Genomic DNA, 17129 nt, shown 5'->3' on the forward strand with positions numbered 1-17129 from the left:
TTAGATGTTTAAAAGTTTTGCTCGGCTCGGCCCATTTTGCAGATATACAAGGCAACAGAAATTTCACGCTGTTGTCCTGTAGAAAACCATTTTCCTGAAAGAAAAGGAGAATGCATTAATTTTACTGTTTCCTTATCAAAAGGAACTATTAATAGAGTCAATCGAGAAAATGCCAATGGCATCATAGCACATTTTGTGACCAGGGTGACGTTAGGCAAATCGATATGGCAACCATGCTATGCCTAAAATACAAGAAGTTTCCATATCAATGGTCAAAAGATTAGATGACAATTTATGCAAGAAGTATTAATCCTCTTGTTGTGACATAATAATAATATTAAGCCTGAAATACAAGCTACAGTTCCATCCCTTTTTAAGCGTATCGGACTTGCAGACACCTAAAAATAGCTGCCTTTTACCTGAAAATTGTCTCCTACGACGCACAGGAATCATCCCCTGAAAAAACCTAACATGCAAATTCACAGTAACACTAGTATTTTGAAAACTTAACTTGCGTTCATGCCTTTGGAATAACAAAGACATTTATAGATGTTGAAGAGTTGCAGCAATTGATAGTCTCTTTTGCTGAAGCCTGTAAACTAAATGATACAGCTAAGGTATCATGAAGAGTTTTAACGAAATTGTTATTTGCCTATATTAATCATCTAAAACAATGACTCCTGTGTTTGATTTTTCTGCAGTCTTGTTTTCGTCAAGTATAGCATCAGTTTTGGTATCCGTATCATTCTTCTTTTCTTCCACCCCCACGTCATTTTCAGTTTCCATTGAAGAACCGTCAGCAACATTCTGAACTTCATCCTTGATCATTCCTGGTTCCTTGGGTGATCTACATGTATCTGCTGAAGGTGGAATTTCATTGCCTTCTTTTTGCAGTTTGGACTCTGTCATTATGTCCTTCCTCTCAGCATCTTCCAACACAGATGAATTGTCATTATTCTGTTGGATAGATGGTAAATGTGATTGTGTTAGACAGCCATGCGATTCAGCTTGTGCTTCATTTGAATCTAGCGCATTCTGTTCAGGGACAGGAGACTTCTGTTGTGGATGCGAGAGAATTTGATTTATCTGTTGAGAAATGGTCTCCAGTGGAAGAAGGCCTTCCCTCAACTTGAGACTTGCTGGTTGGTTGGTTATGGATGTTTGAACAGATTCTTGAACGTTTTGCTCCAATATGTTGCACATCTGCCAACAGAATCGAAAAGAGATGTGTTAAAACCTTGCGCAATCCTTGATCATGCTGCTCCCCCTATTTTCACTTTGTGGAGGAAACATTTACCTTATTGTAGAGTTGCGGCAATTCCAATCTATCTGGATCATCATCATAGGCAGCTGTCAGAATTTCTTCCGTTGCTGCACAGGGAGAATGTTAGTCGTCATATGACGTTTTTTCTTAACTAAAATGGCATCAACCAATGGTGTAGACCAGGCCTCCTAAAATGCCTAATAGTTGATTAGGATATACAAAACCCAACATGATTCGAGAGAGAAGACAAAGAACTCTCCTGATGGCACATCCATAATCCACAGTTCAATATAGATGTATAAATAGCACATTTATTATGTATATTTCTCACATTTTTTTCCCATGCAATTTTGATTACTCCAACTACTCATGTTTTCCTATTTCTGTACTCATTTTAATTATGAACAATGAATAACAAATAGAGAAAAAAAGTTAATAGCCCAGATTCATTTAGTTTATTGAATTCCTATATGCATCATAGATGTAACATAATGGACATGGGTTCAACTCACTAATCAGTTCCGTTTGAGGCAACTGGTCAATCATTTGAGCATCAGTCTCTGTGGAGCCTAAATTAAATCCATCTGCAGCCTTTATGTCACCTTCAGGCTCTTCCGTTGCAATCTCATTTGACTTCGAGTCATCCTGACATACATATGCATAGGAGAAACAACTGTATCAGTCCATAGGCAAGTCAATTACAGGCAAACCCCTGCTTCCTCGACTCCCTAAAAAAAGGAGAAATGAAACGGGAACAAAAAAAGAAAGAAAAAGGAAGGTCTAAGGAGCCAATAATCCCCCTTCTGTTAGAACAATCGCGCATCCTACAGATAGAGTTGGTTAATTAATGAGTTCAAGGATATTGATGCAGTCGTAAAGTTACCATAACTTAAACGATAATAATTTGCTTTGTAAATGATGAAAAAGAAGAAGATAATTAAGCAAAGGTAACAAGTAATTAAAATAACAGTTATGTATTACACTTTTATTTGACTCCAGGGAGGTCCCTATTCAAAAGTATAGATTGGATCAGACCTACCCAGTGATACTCCCTTAGTTTTCCATCCTCTGAATTAACGTGTCCTCATCCAATCTCTCTCTCTCTCTCTCTCTCCACTCTTCTTTTTCTCCTGACCTGTTTACTATATCTCTTGCTGAACCAAAGGTCCTTGCGAATTTTAGCATATATCCCATCTCTCCACTGGATTCTCTTAAAATTACCCCTCGCAGAAACTTTGTGTGATAAAATAAATAAATAAATAAATAAAAATTGCTTGGCCCATGTAAAATTAAATGGGAAACTCAAAATAGCACCATTGAGCATTAGAGAAGTAGCAGCAACTTACAAAATATTCTTTCTGGTACTCTGCATTGAGCCCTTTCTCTAAAAGAAGCACTCGTTTCTTAATGAACTCAACCTGCCGGCGCTGCATATCTCTAAAATGATATAATATATTGGAATCTTGATATAACTGTGGTTGATTACCAATGTCCGATGTCCCCTGTGCAACATCAGCTGCTAAATCATTGCCAGTACCATTTCCTTGCACTTGGGTGCTAGGAGGTTCAGTGTTAGCAGCGTTAACACCATTTTGAGCTTGAGTACTGGATTGTCCTGTGATAAGCAGATTTATAAAAGGAAGATTCAACTCTTTACAAATGATCTCCTGAATCTTCAAGTCTTTGTCATCAACAATAGCTTGCCACCTTCCATATCCATGCCTTGAGATGGAAATAACAATAATTAAGTAATAAACCAAAGATTTAAATAAACCAACTCAAGAATGGAGAAAATAAACCTGGTATAAGATTTCTGCTTTTTTACTATTCATTAAATTTTTGCAAATTTATTTTTTCCTACTCTTAACCAGCATCAACCCAAAAAATCTCATTCAATCGGCAGAATTACAACAAAATTAGCAAGCCCAAGCACTGCAATCTACCAATCAGTTTTATCTTTTGTGATAGTCAAATAAAGGAGTGTGAACAGGCTATGCCTTTTCGTAAGTACTAACCACCAAGACAACTCACAAAGTCAAAGTAATGAGTTACCATATAGAGATTTAAACGTAACAACAGATAAAATAACGAGGAAAGCATACTTTAAGACTGCACGAAGTAATAACAGATCATGTTCTTCTTTCCAAAATTTTCCACTCTTCAGTCCTGGGTAGCGCAATACAATGTCATCTGTGAAAAGTGGAATGCCCGGCTTCTCAGATGCAAACTTCACCTATTATTCCAAAGCCATCAATCATATATTTACTCATTGAACATTTTCACAGGCCAAAGTCCAAATTGGACTTCTGTTATTATAACTATTATATGTGAAAGGACATCTTAAATGACATTTAAAGAAACAAGCTTTTTCTGTATTAGGATCATCTTTGCATCTTAAGCCGTTCATTTCAGAAAATAGGATTAGCTTATACTAATATCAATTACCTTAGCAGATTAAAATAACAAAGGCAGGGAATCATGTTTATTGAATTAAGCACACACAATAAAAGACATGCATCACATCAAATTTACCATCCTGAATGATATTGACAAAATGATCAAGAATTGGAGGAGTCTAACTGAAAAAAAAAAAAAAAAAAAAAAAAAAAAAGAATAATATGGTGAACCTTGGTGCCATGTTTCGAGGCATGGAAGCAGCCTCTTTACGAAAAGCAAAGGGAAGGCTGTGTACTTATGCACCTACCCTCCCCCTGCCCTGCACTAGGCAGGGAGCACCTTGTGCACCAGCGACACACTTCTAACAATAATGCCTTGTGCTTCGTGTGCTTGGTTCAGCTGGCCATCAAAATGCTAACAGATGCATGCTATAGAAATCAGCAGTCCCTTTAAGAAATTTGGAAGGAACAAAGGATGATATCGAGAAGAAGCCTCTCCCTTGTGGTTAAATTGGAAGAGTAAGAGAAAATGACAGCAATGTACTATCCCTTTACTTGGTTCGAAAGAGAAGGAAAAGGGAAGGGTGAGACAAAGGAAAATTTAACTTACAAGATTTAAAAAAGAAAAAAGGATGATAATTCTGAAATTTCCACTCAAAGAAAAACAGAGTAATGAAGATTGCAAACAAATCCAACTCCCCAGTTCAGAAGATATGAACTTTTTACATGTTCGAGGCAACCCTCCAATCCCCTTCTCTGCTAAGCAGGCACAATAATAACAGAATCTCTAAGAAATCGTGTTACTCTTGCTTCTCCCTTAGAGATAAAAAACTATGCACAAGACTTGAGAGAATTTCCATTTGGACACTGACCTTTTCCAGGATCAGAAGCAGGACAGCAATCCTAACAAGTACATCTTGAATTCGAAGTCCTTCTTTAGGAACACCATCTGCAGCCAAACAAATTGAACTCCGACATATTAGTGTTACATAGAACGAAGCAGCCGAGCAACTACAGTAAAAGAAATAAGAAAATTTTGATTTGAAAAACAATCACCTGAAAAGTTTGGTGAGTCAGTTATTTCTTCAACGATATGAGACAAGAAAAGAATCCCATAACTGCATTGAAGGAAAAGATACCATAAATCAGAACATTATATATTAGCAGCATGGCAGTAAGTCAAATGATAAACTGCATGTTAAACTTGGCAGAATGGCAAATGCAAGGCTAAGAAATGAGTAGCTCTTTGCATGAATGATGTGGAGAAAAAAAAATTAGATTAACCATGTTATGAATAAAAATCTCAGGAAATTGATTCAAGCCATAGATTCTACCAGGGCAGTTGGATTGATGGACAATGAGGAAATTGAATCTCCACAAATTAGAAGATTGTAGACGTATCTCAAGCTCTATTCACTGTGTCTTGAAGAGTGCTTGAAGTACAAGTGTGCATATAATTTGGGGAAAATATTTTTGAAACTCAACATGCAATCATATGTATCACATATACAGCAAAATTGAAGAAGTGAAGGCTATGATCATTACTCTCTTATTTCTTCATATGACTTCTGTTTCATGCGAGATGCGAACTCCTTCCAGTCATACTCCCCTACCCCAAACCTGCAAGTGCATTCTCAAGTAAGAGAAACTCCAATAAGAGGAACAAACATAGTAACACTCAACATCATGCCCTAGAGCTTTTTAATTCAGCAACACAGTTATAAATTCCACAAACCAACAAAATAAAAGCAAAGAGAACAGTTAACATGTTTAAATGCAGGCACAGAGATACAACCACTCGGACAAAATCTATGATCATAGGACTAGAATTTATTTGTTACATATGAAAGTTCTAACCTCATCAAAATTTGTACGAATGCAGCCCTCTGATTTTGATTGAAACCCAGCACCCTAAATGATCTTCCTTCACCCTCCATCAAAGGGATTGGTTCCATATTATCCACTGAAAGATATTGTTTTAGAAATCAGTACCGTCATCAGATACTACTTGCTGCTACACTAAAACAAATAGAAGAGAGTAGGGGTACCACGAGCTCTCTTTCTGTAAGGCTTTCTTCCAGACTGTGTTCCAGAAGAAGCCGTCTCACTATCAGTCAAATCAGCTTCATAGTTATCATCCTCGCCATCAGAGCTTACATCTTCCAAACCAGCAAGATCATCTTCTTCAACAGACACCATCTGAATGAATTGCAAGGGAACCAGTTACTCCAATTTCCAGATCAAACAAAACATTATTATAATATGATGCTGGAACCAAAGAGCAAGTCATGTTTAACCCTCGAATATGTCCATGAAATTGGAGACAGAAAGCATAAACAGCATTAGGATAAAATTAAAAAAAAAAAAAAAAAAAAACACATTGTATAGAATGGCATAAAAGATATAGCACTATTAATGATCTCAAAACATAAACTTGACTAATGACAGTATGAGCAATACCTGTTTACGGCTTCTTTTTCCCTTGCCTAACGCATTAAACTCCTCAACCTTATGCACTTCATATCTATCTTTCAACAATTCTTCCCAGTAATTTGACCTTTCAGAATTATTCAAGGTAGATTTAGCTTCTGCTGCAGCTTTTTGAGCTGCCTCCTCCGCTGCAGCCTGGACTTCGTCAATGTACTCAAAATTTGCAACCTAAAATTTGAAGGACAATTTCAATCAAAAACTGAAAATCAAGAGGCAAAAAGCCCAAAACTGACAAATGAGATATCATATGCACGCGTAGCAAAGAATTGTAACAACAATTGCAAATACGATCCAAACATAAGCAGTTCAAGACATAAGGCCTGCTTCTGGAAAGAAACCATAAGTGCTCACCAAGAACCTGATGATTCCATTTTTGGTCATCATGATTAGTTCCTTTTCATATACACAACCAATTTGCGTGCTAAACTGGACAGAACCAAAAGGATCTAATGCTTATTTCAGCCTCAGTGTAAGGATCCCAAAGAATCCAAAGTTAAAATTCAATTTCGCTGTAATAACAGGATGAAGTGAGAAAATCTGTAAAATGGACTAAGCCAACTCACAAGATTAAACAGCACCAAATGAATTTGTAAAATCAAGGGCGTCCTTTATATGGGTCGGACTAATAATCAAGAGTGCTTAAAGAATTTCTCTTTACACCACAGGAGATGCAGATCGCAGGTGATTGAAAGCACGCTACATTTGGTTCTTTATTGCTCCAAGACATAAAATATCAGTATCGCCAAGACCACAGCTAACCATCACTTCAGCCACACGAAAAGAAAAAGAAATGAGAGGAAGAGAGAGAATTTTTGCTAATATTTTATACACAATATCTTTGATGTTTAAATGGAAATAAAGCAATAGGTTAGATTCTAACATGAAAGCTGAGATTTGAATTTAATGACTAGGATTTCAATTATTCTTCAAATTTGGGAAGTTCTGAATCTGCAAGACTATTAATAGTTACAATGTCAGGTCCACACTGGATGATTCAGACATAACCAAAAATGAGTTGTAAATAAAAAAATAACATCAGTTTTGTAGCCTATGGTTTCACTCTATCTTAATCAACAAATATGCTCACTATGTGTTAAATAGAGGTGTAAAACGATCCAAATGGTTCGAGTTTGACTAAAATTCTGCTTACTTTTTTAACTTGTTCGAGCTTGTCTAAAAATGTAACGAGCCTAGCATGACCTTATTTTTAAGCTTGTTAAAATTTTGAGTCCAACATGAGAAGGTAAATTCTTGACTCAGTACGAGCTTTTGGGCTCGTTACTACTCTAGGATTTCCCCCCAGTTAGTTTTGATATTAGTAGAATTTAATTTACTTATAGAAAAGAGTTTAATTATTTCATACTGATAATTTTTTTTATATACTCTCATTTATATAGCAAGAACATGGAAAATCTTTAAAAATTCTGATGTTTCATGTGGCCCATTACCATACCAATTCTATTTTCCCTATTGTCTTCTACAACTATGAAATGACAAGATTCTTAAGTGATTAGAAAAGTACACTTGTTGAGTCAAATAATATTATAATATCTAACTTTTATTAATGTACTATGCTCGTGGGCATGCTTGTTTGAAATATTAACAAAACAAGCTTGACAAGAATTAGGCTCAATCTTAAGCTTGAGATTTAAAAAAATATAAATGAACCAGGCCTAACAACCACATAATACTCGACTAGACTTGGCTCAACTCGTTTATAGTCTTAGTGTGAAAAAGTGAAAGGCAATTGGCAAGTGAAAAGCAAGGAACAATAAAATATTGAGGAAAAATGCAAGAGCTGAGTGATGATAAACCAATCGCTAAAAGCTTGAGAATAGAATGCAAAAATCAACGATAAAGAAGTGAGGATTTCTGATCTTCCAGAATACATCCACATGGGTACTAGGCCAGTATACCTATTAGGAAAAGGCGAATTAATTGACAACGATAACTTTTCTCTTTTGAAGTGATAAGAAATTCAAACATGTGGACAACATATACTATTAAAGCAATCAAAGCATATTTTGATGACTCAATACTTTGTCTAGAAATGATTCAAAAAGGAAAGTTCCATGTTAGAGCAAAGGCGTGCATTTTTATCCTTTATTATCTCGATATTTACTTTTTTGTCTTTTTTAACTTTGGGCTGATCAAAGGCAAGAAGATAAACCCTAACATATCACTGAAGAAATTTGCACTAGAAATAAGTGCAAAATATGCTATAAAGACCACAAACCTTAAAAGCCTTCAAAAATCCATCTTCCTCTTCATCATCCACTGAAGCCTCTTCTTCTCCAACTTGTTCACGATCAAGTAATCTATTGAGAGAACACAAACTTAATCTATGAGATAAGGTTTAATACTATGAACCATCAAATATCTGCAGTTAAAGAAAAAGTGTTTACCGGTCTATAGCAGTGTCATCATAATGAATTTGACGTGATTTTCCTGCTTCATCATTTTCATCAGCAAATAGCTCCTTTGAACCATACCTAATGATGTCGTCTAACTCTTCCTACAATAAAAGTGAATCTTATAGGATTTTTTATTATTATCATTAACATAGGTATTAGTATACTATGTTCTATAATATGAACCTATAACTCTCATAATAAACATCAAAGAAACATATACCACATGATGCATCAATCAATACATATTGCATCCGAGGACACAAGAACTAGCCATACAAAAAAATTGGGTACATTATCTGCCTACTTTGTCGTGATGCCAAAAAAATCTTCCAAACTCTTTGACATTAGAAAAGTACATCACCCAATTATAACCACATGTGAATCCTACGAGAATTTGTCCAATTTTCATATTTTCAAACAGTGATTGCTCTCAAGTCTTAGTATAACTCCATGGTTGCAGGTACAGAACATTTACAATTGGACCAAGCAATGGCCCCCTGAACATACAGTACTACAACTATAATTAAATATCAAGTCAAACATCAAATTCTTAATGATAATATCTTCACAAAACTTGAGAACCAAGTAGGCACAAGCAAGACAGGCTATACTACTACATATATGCCCAAAGCCTTTACTCCATGGAAAAGGATTATTACCTGGTTAATATTTTGTGCTTTCAGCCTTCCAACAACAAGATGCTCTAAAACCATTTTCTTCTTAGTCATCTGCATCATCCGTTCCTCAATAGTTCCCCGTGTAATGAGCCTATAAATCATTACCTGCAATATCCAAATAATGTCCACTAAACGACCAACATAGGCAATTAATGTTATCATATCAACAAAGAATAACTTTAACCTTGTTGGTTTGGCCAAGTCGATGAGCTCTAGCCATTGCTTGAAGATCAGCATGAGGATTCCAATCACTAAATAAACCAAAAACAATATTTTCAGTGTGTAAGGGGGGAAATGACATCAAACTAAACAAGAACAAAATGGTCTTCATTAATTAGTTTTCATGTACACACAGGGGATGGGTATTATAAATAGGAATACGAAAGAGCATTTCTTATTCCTGTTACTGAAATGGATTAAATCATTCACAATTTCCTATGTCACTATACCAATTAATAATCTACCAAAATCTGTAAAACATGCCCACTGATTTATACATCACCTCACAAACTAATGTATCCCATTTACGCTAAGCTATTTAACCATGTGATTTCTTCTATTTCAACCACATCAATATAAATACCAGTTTTCTTGTTATGAATTCAAAAAGGACAATAAAGGACAAAGAACAAATGTGTGGATATAAAGATTTGACCTATCATATATAATAACTGTATCAGCAGTTGCAAGGTTTATGCCCAATCCTCCAGCTCTAGTAGAAAGGAGAAAACAAAATCTGGAAGAATTTTTGGCATTGAACCGGTCTATACGAACTTGTCTCTCCGCTCCACCAACCTTTCCATCGATCCGTTCATATTGCCATTTCTGAAATAAAAATACATATGTATCCATGTGAAATATATAAACTCCATTTAAAGATATACTTCAAACAGTAATAAATTAAGAGGTCAAAATTTGAAGTTGTCATGTAAGTGAAAAGCAGGCATCTGTACCTTATATGTGCAGTAATCTTCCAACAAGTCTAGCATGTGCTGAAATTGTGAATAAATGAGAACTCTGTGTCCCTGCTCTTTAAGCCTGACCATCATTTTGTCTAACAGTTGCAGTTTCCCAGAAGATTCCACAAGCTGTCTGTCAAAGAAAACAGATGAACAAACAAGGCAAATTATTTCTATCCTACTTGAAATAAATTTCTAGGATAAAATCTTTTTACATTACAGATTTCCAGAAGATGCTTTAGCTATCTTTCATATAGGTAACAAGATGAAAAAGTACAAGCCCCTGACGGATGAATAGATGATATGGCGGTAAATGGTATTTAACCAACAGAATATAATATAACAGTTATGACTAAATAAGTCATCAGACTACAGAGATTCTTATCAAACTCTAAGTTACAAGACTCAAAATGTAATAAAAATTCATTGCTTCTGGTGACTAAATATTCCCTGCTCTCTAACGCACAAAGAAGACACAAATATCCAATCATGATCTCAATTTAGAAAGAAATTCTATTCTGAACATGCAAAGTATAATGCGCATGCCTATGCACCTTTTGTTTCTCTTTCTCATAGACACATTGCACATAGTACTGTAATCCTCAAGAAAAAAACCATGTACCTAAAAGATTCATTGGAATCTTGTATATCTGGTTCAACTCCTTCTAACATATAAGGATGACAGCAGAGCTTGCGCAATTCCATAACCACATTGATGAGAGATATCTGGCCCCAGAAAATCCAACCACAATGATGATGTTAGGTCAAAATGGAGCAATAGAGTTCCAATATACTTACTCAAACCATACCTGTGCACCACCACGTCGAGTTAATATTTGATAGTTACGAGTCAAAATGGCCTTGTAATATTCTTTTTGCTTGCTGCTTAGTTCAACACGTAGAATGAGTTCCTTTTTAGGAGGTAACTCTGTCATGACATCCTTCTTCACCCCTTAAGAAGGAACAGATATTTCCAACCAAATTTCAGCAACATAACTATGGTTCAATAAAATAAAGTGCAAATATATGAGATAATGTTAACAGCCTGTTTCACTGCAGAAAACATATCTTTGGCAGCCCACAAGCCATGATTAATCTAAATGAGGGTAAAAAAGGGAAAAAATTGCACAAAGTATTTAATCAGAGATAATTGAGAATAGCAAGCCCTTCTGATATATAAACTAATTGAGAAACTTGAAATTCAATATCATGCATCACTTTATGGCAACCATCTTTTTTACCAAAATACTTGAAGTTGATAGAACTTGGTTAACACAGGTTGAACCAATGAAATAGCAATGTGCCTTTATATACAACAGACAAGATTCAACATTTTTTTATTTGGATCTCCTTCTTTGCAGGTGCGTACACAGGGTTGTAGGTAGGAAAAACTAAATTGAAGTCAGATACAAAACAAAATAGTACAGTTAGAACAGATATAATCAAAGTCTTCATGGATTGACGTGAATAGAGTTCTCCATGCGAAACATAAGTGAATGTCTACCTAAAACTGGATCGTCATTAGGACTTGGCATCTACAAAGAGAAGGTAAAGAGGTCCTTATTTCACATCCACTTTTTTTATCCGAGGCCTGAACTAAAAAGTAAAGATTCAAGAAGTTTAACAAGTGATGTCAAAACTATTCATATCATGACAACAAAGACTAGTAAACAAAAGCTTCTAGATAAAGATAATAAAGATTCAAGCAGTAACTTCAGCAAACACACCAAAATAAACTATAGGCTCCATATCACTAGCAATCCAAGCCATCTAATGAAGGATATCAGATAGAAAAGTTATTACTTCGAAGGAGATGGGGTGCCAACATTTTATGAAGTCTCGAAATTTGCTCCTCTTGATTTATATCCTTAAACTCCTCCTGGAACTCCTCCAAACTTGCAAACTGCAAGCATGCAAATATTAAACCCAAAGTAAAGAGACTTTCAGTTTACTAACTCGTTCAGATTATACTTGCCATAGTTCATGAAACTGCCACAATACTAACCTTTCCAGCATCAAGGAAGTGCATGAGCATGAAAAGTTCATCCAGATTGTTCTGAGAAAGTATCGGATAAATGCCAGTAAGTTGGGAATTCAACAAATATACATGTGAACAGTAACGAGATGAGAAAATTTACTCAAACTTTAACCAACTTTAAGCATTCAAAATAACCACAGAACAACCAGGCATTAAACCAAATGAATATTAGTCCTTGTATGAAAACATTAGCTTGCCCCACTTAAGGGAAAAAAAAAAAAAAAAGCAATCAGGAAGCCAAGAGGATAACATAAAATCCAAGCATTAAGGTAATAAGAATAAGAACTACGAAGGAGAAGAGAAGAAAGAAAGTAATGCATGAATCTGTAAGTGTTGCGGAGACTTTGGTCTTTTGTTTATTAAATAGAATACTTCTATCTAATTTACTCCATAATTACTTCCTGAATAATAATCTAACCACGTTAATTCAGTGAGAAAACTTTAAAATAGCTAAACTCATAATTCAAGCAGCATATACAATCAGGATGAAATTTTGTCTAAGATTAATAGAAATAAATCTAAGAACTTGCAGGGGATGACATCAATTACACAGCCTCAGCATCCAGAAGATTAAGCCAGAAGTATCTAAGTGAAAATGCTTTGTCCTGATGAGTGCACTCAGGAAGCATCAATATTCTAGAGCTTACATTATGGCACAATCTTCTTAAGTAATTAGATAATGACCTTCCTCTTCATTAATTTTGAAGAATACGAAATCATCCATGACAGCATGAAAAGTACCATCAATAAAACAACTAAAAGTTGAAATTTGGATTAGAAAGTGTTACCAAAGAAATATGTAATGATCTTGAATGACATGTATCTGCAGCAAAGCATTATTTTCCAGTTTTATACTTGCAATATGCAACTGCTATTATCAGCAATTAAGCAATCTTAAATCTAGGTAGTTTATTTGCATTATCACTAACCAACACTGAGTACAAACCTGAAGAGGAGTTCCAGTCAAAAGCACACGATGATTGCTAGAATACTGCTTCAGTGAAAGAAACAATTTTGAGTCCTTATTTTTGAGACGATGACCTTCATCAACAATCTACATGTAGATTTCAGTGTTAGGCAGTAATTATAGATTGCAGACCAGCAAACAACTCATTGGGCAGTATAACATTACCATGCACTCCCACTTTATTGGTTTCAGTGATGTCGTGTCCAAGTTGATCATCTCATAAGAAGTTAAGAGCACATCAAATTTGATTCTATCTTGTTTGCTTTCACCTACAACTTGACCAGATTTCTTTTTCTTAATCTTTTTGTGACTCTTGGGATAGTAAAATTCATACTCCCTTATAACAGTGCGAGCCTGAGCAGAGCCAACGTACATGACCTACAAAATAGAAACACTCAATAAAGAGTAATTTTTCACTGAACAGCAATGAAGACCTATCAAAATCTTATTTACATACAACATTCAGTTGGGGTGCCCATGTTGCAAATTCACGCTCCCAGTTCCGCAATGTTGAAAGTGGAGCTACAACCAAATGCGGCGAGAGGCTTTCTTCAAAAAGAGATGCTAAGAATGCAATACTTTGTATAGTTTTTCCTGAAGTCAAACAAAAGCAAGAACAAATAAGCATAGTGGCAAAGAGGAAGATTTAAATATCAACATGATAGAAGCTTCATTGAAGAGTCAAGAGATAAAAATATCACAAGACTCACCAAGGCCCATCTCATCAGCAAGTATCACATGCGTCTGTTTGGACCACGAAAAACGCAAGAAGTTCAAGCCTTCTAGTTGATATGGATGTAAGGAGCCTTCAAAAACAACAAAGAAACTCAGAAATTCATGTCAATCAAACTAAAGTAGCTGCACAAAAATGCCAAGATTGAAAAACAGGATGAAGAAATATTTACCTCCAGTTAGAAATTCAGGACTTTGTTCATACTGTTGAAATTCTTTTGACTTCTTCTTGGAGTCAGTAGCATCTTTAAGGCTGCTTTTATGCTTGTTCAGTTTGCGAGATTTTGACTGAATTCTGTTAAATTTTTCTATTTCAGGCTGAAATGCTGATATATCTGATTCAAATTCCCAATAACATTCATCATAAGGAAGTTCTTTATACTTCACAAAATATTCCTTCTCATCATCATCTCCCCTGCACCATTTACATAAGAATTGCATTCAGCAATCATGCAACAAAAAATAAATTTACAAAATAATACCACTAATAGAATAGATTCAGGACAGCTCAACCTGCAAGCAAGAATCCGGTCAACAGTAGTCCATTCAGGCCGAATGGCAACAAAGTCATCCTCAGCGTTATTGTTCGAGTCCATTTGACGATGGAAGTTATTTACTTTAGTCCTCAAACGAGGATTTGACTTAAATGCTTTTAAGAACTCTTTCTCAGGTACCCTATGGAAAAGAACAAGCAGATGAATCAACATTATCAAATAAATAAGGCAGACAAAGGAATGCAGATAAAATCCAAAAGAAAGCTATACAAAAGGTTAATTGAGTAGCATAATACGACATAACATTACAAGTTAGCTCAAAAGAAAACTTCAATGTAAAAAAAATGGTTTTGCAGAATTAGCCTGTATACCTCAAGTTGTTTGACCTTTATGATTGAATCAGGGTTCAAATAAACAAAGGCATGTAAAGAAATAGCTATACTAGAATTACCAAGTACAGTGCAGATAAGATAATCCTTTCCACTTCACAAGATACTGTTTTACAAAAATTTGCTTTGAACCCAGCTTGGACACATCATTATCACCAGCTACAGTAGGACGCATTTCACAGTCCAAAATCTTATCAATATCATTGAGAGGGCTAACCTGCAAATGCAGTATTGTCAGCTACCAGAAAGCACATTAATTAAAATAACAATGAAACTAAACAGACAATTCAATACAAATAATTATTGTCCTCCTAAGTGCAAAAAATATCATACACATTCTGGACATCTCCAGTTGCTAGGAAGAGTAGCTTTTATAGGTGGAAGTAGGCACTTGGGATGGTAAGAATAAGTACACGTTTCACAGCTCAAAAGATCGCCATTTTCTCCACAAGATTGACAACAGTCAGCCTTCTGAAAGAAAGAAATAAATAAAGAGAAAATAAAATCAATTGCCCTATCAAATTCAGTGCAGCAGAAGTGTTAACTGGAAAACTTGAAAGAGCTAAGGCAAGAGAAAGTTTTCTCTGCAATCAACAATCATGCATCATTTCTACCTTAGCCTTATTATAAGACTCAGAATACAGAAATTATGAGACTCAACCTGCAGAGAAAACTTAGCCTTTGCCCTACCAGAGTAACAGGGCGAGATTATAACATAATATGCATTAAAAACATGAAAATATGAAGCCATAGAGCTATATCATTGGAAAGATTGAAAAAGCAGAAATAAAATAACAAAGAAATAGTTTTAAAAAAAATAACAAGGACACGAACCGCATCGTCCCTGACTATCCTTTCGATTTTTTCTTGAGATTTCCCAGGTTTTCCTGACACGAAATCTTCATCATCCGATTCATCTAAGTTATAAACTGGCCTTCGCTCCGATCTAACACGAAGCCTCTCGACCAGGCTACTCATATTCTGTATCACACACAAAGCATTCAATGTTAGTACCTCAGAGATCGATTATCATTCAAGCAACAAACAGTGACTCATAGTTTGGATGATCGGTTGGATCTTTATACACCCAATAGATTGTGTCTGAATTGTGGCTTGAAAACATTAGCTTGTAACAGGTGATCTTCCTAATCTTCAACATGTACTTGACAATACTTTTTAGTAATAACCCCTAATATTTCATATTTTTATAAGCTAAGAGCACAAGAGTATCAAGTTATCATAGTAAGTGATTGAAAAATGCCGTCAATTGAGCTCACTAAACTCCAATACCACCCTCTTTCTTCACAATAACACAACCAAAACCCGAACTAATCCAACGCCGGTCCCACAAACACACAAGCCAGGCTCTAACATCAAAACTGAAACGCAATGTAACATTTCCTTGATATCGAAGCAAATTAAAAAGTAGAAGAAGAAAACGCAAACTGAACAAACAAAAAGTAAACGACACCAGAAGCGAACGAAACTCAAGCTTAAAAATGCAAGAGATGTCATGCAAAAGAAAAAGGTAACAAAAGAATCTAAATTGATTACGTAAAACAATTATAAACAGTCACCATTTCAAAGATTTTCATAAAAGCAGAATTTTGTAGGAGAGAATTGTTTAACTAATAATTAAAATTAATGTTAAGTAGCTGGTGAACTGGAGTGTGTAAACTCTTCAGAAAAAAAAATGGAGCTTGAGAGAAAAAAAATTTCTAACGGTAATTTAGCAAATTAGATAGAGAAAGAGAGTTACCGGAGATAGCCGGATCTGAAGCAAACCGGGACCGAAATCGGAGTTTTAAGACTTAAAACAGAGAAACAAAAGAAGACGGTCTTAACGCTAACCTCGCTACCGGCGTTAGAATTTCTTTTTTCTTTTTAATTTCTTTTTTTTTTTTTTTTTTTAACTGGAACCACTGTTTATATAGTGGTGTTGATGTTTATTTAGCCAAAAAAGAAAGTAGAATTTATGGTGAAATTAGTGAAATGCCCTTGTGTGAATGAGATGGTAGGTGGTTTTTAGAGGTTATTATGGTTATTTTTATGTGATAATATTTTTTATTAATATTAATGACATATGTAAGGTTTTTTTAGATGTTTGGATTTAGGTTGAGACTTAGAAAAGTCTTTTGAATATTATTTTAAAAATATATATATTTTTTCAGCATCAATTTGAAAGAGAAGTTTATTTTTGTCTGTTTAGTGATTTTATAGTTTATTTATTTTTAATTGTTGAAAGCAATCTAAAACTAAAATGAATTGAATACTTTCATTATTTTGGTAAGAGTATATGAAAGTAATAA

General features: G+C 35.0%; 1 protein-coding gene across 2 annotated transcripts; it reads right to left on the reverse strand.

The window, feature by feature from the left end:
• Positions 1 to 478: 478 nt before the first annotated feature.
• LOC8274203 (CHD3-type chromatin-remodeling factor PICKLE) lies at positions 479 to 16762 on the reverse strand. 2 transcript variants are annotated; one of them, XM_002515399.4, is made up of 31 exons: positions 16580 to 16743; positions 15655 to 15801; positions 15154 to 15291; positions 14883 to 15037; positions 14451 to 14612; positions 14111 to 14352; positions 13916 to 14011; positions 13663 to 13799; positions 13371 to 13583; positions 13185 to 13292; positions 12206 to 12256; positions 12004 to 12103; positions 11010 to 11152; positions 10823 to 10926; positions 10195 to 10333; positions 9897 to 10066; positions 9426 to 9492; positions 9224 to 9346; positions 8556 to 8665; positions 8387 to 8468; positions 6121 to 6318; positions 5709 to 5859; positions 5518 to 5623; positions 5206 to 5280; positions 4717 to 4778; positions 4533 to 4609; positions 3367 to 3497; positions 2611 to 2986; positions 1777 to 1909; positions 1298 to 1371; positions 479 to 1203 (listed from the first exon to the last, which is right to left on the reverse strand). In XM_002515399.4, exons 2-31 carry the CDS (start codon positions 15796 to 15798, stop codon positions 658 to 660), a joined length of 4413 nt encoding a protein of 1470 aa, XP_002515445.1. In that variant the 5' UTR covers positions 15799 to 15801; positions 16580 to 16743; the 3' UTR covers positions 479 to 657. The 2 variants fall into 2 exon arrangements, with proteins under 2 accessions (XP_002515445.1, XP_048227673.1); XM_048371716.1 differs by lacking the exons at positions 479 to 1203; positions 1298 to 1371 and having other exon boundaries at positions 1897 to 2497; positions 16580 to 16762.
• Between the last annotated feature and the right edge of the window lie 367 nt (positions 16763 to 17129).

The sequence above is a fragment of the Ricinus communis genome, chromosome 3 (assembly GCF_019578655.1).
Source record: "Ricinus communis isolate WT05 ecotype wild-type chromosome 3, ASM1957865v1, whole genome shotgun sequence".
NCBI classification, from domain to species: Eukaryota; Viridiplantae; Streptophyta; class Magnoliopsida; order Malpighiales; family Euphorbiaceae; genus Ricinus; species Ricinus communis.

Bases quoted from the DNA above. Each gene is read 5' to 3' on its own strand.
- LOC8274203 (XM_002515399.4), bottom strand. From the start codon at position 15,798: ATGAGTAGCCTGGTCGAGAGGCTTCGTGTTAGATCGGAGCGAAGGCCA. The intron at 15,038-15,153 runs GTATGATATTTT...CTGCATTTGCAG, and splicing joins ACTGGAGATGTCCAGAATGT to GTTAGCCCTCTCAATGATAT. The intron at 3,498-4,532 runs GTCAGTGTCCAA...TTGGAATAATAG, and splicing joins TGCTTCTGATCCTGGAAAAG to GTGAAGTTTGCATCTGAGAA.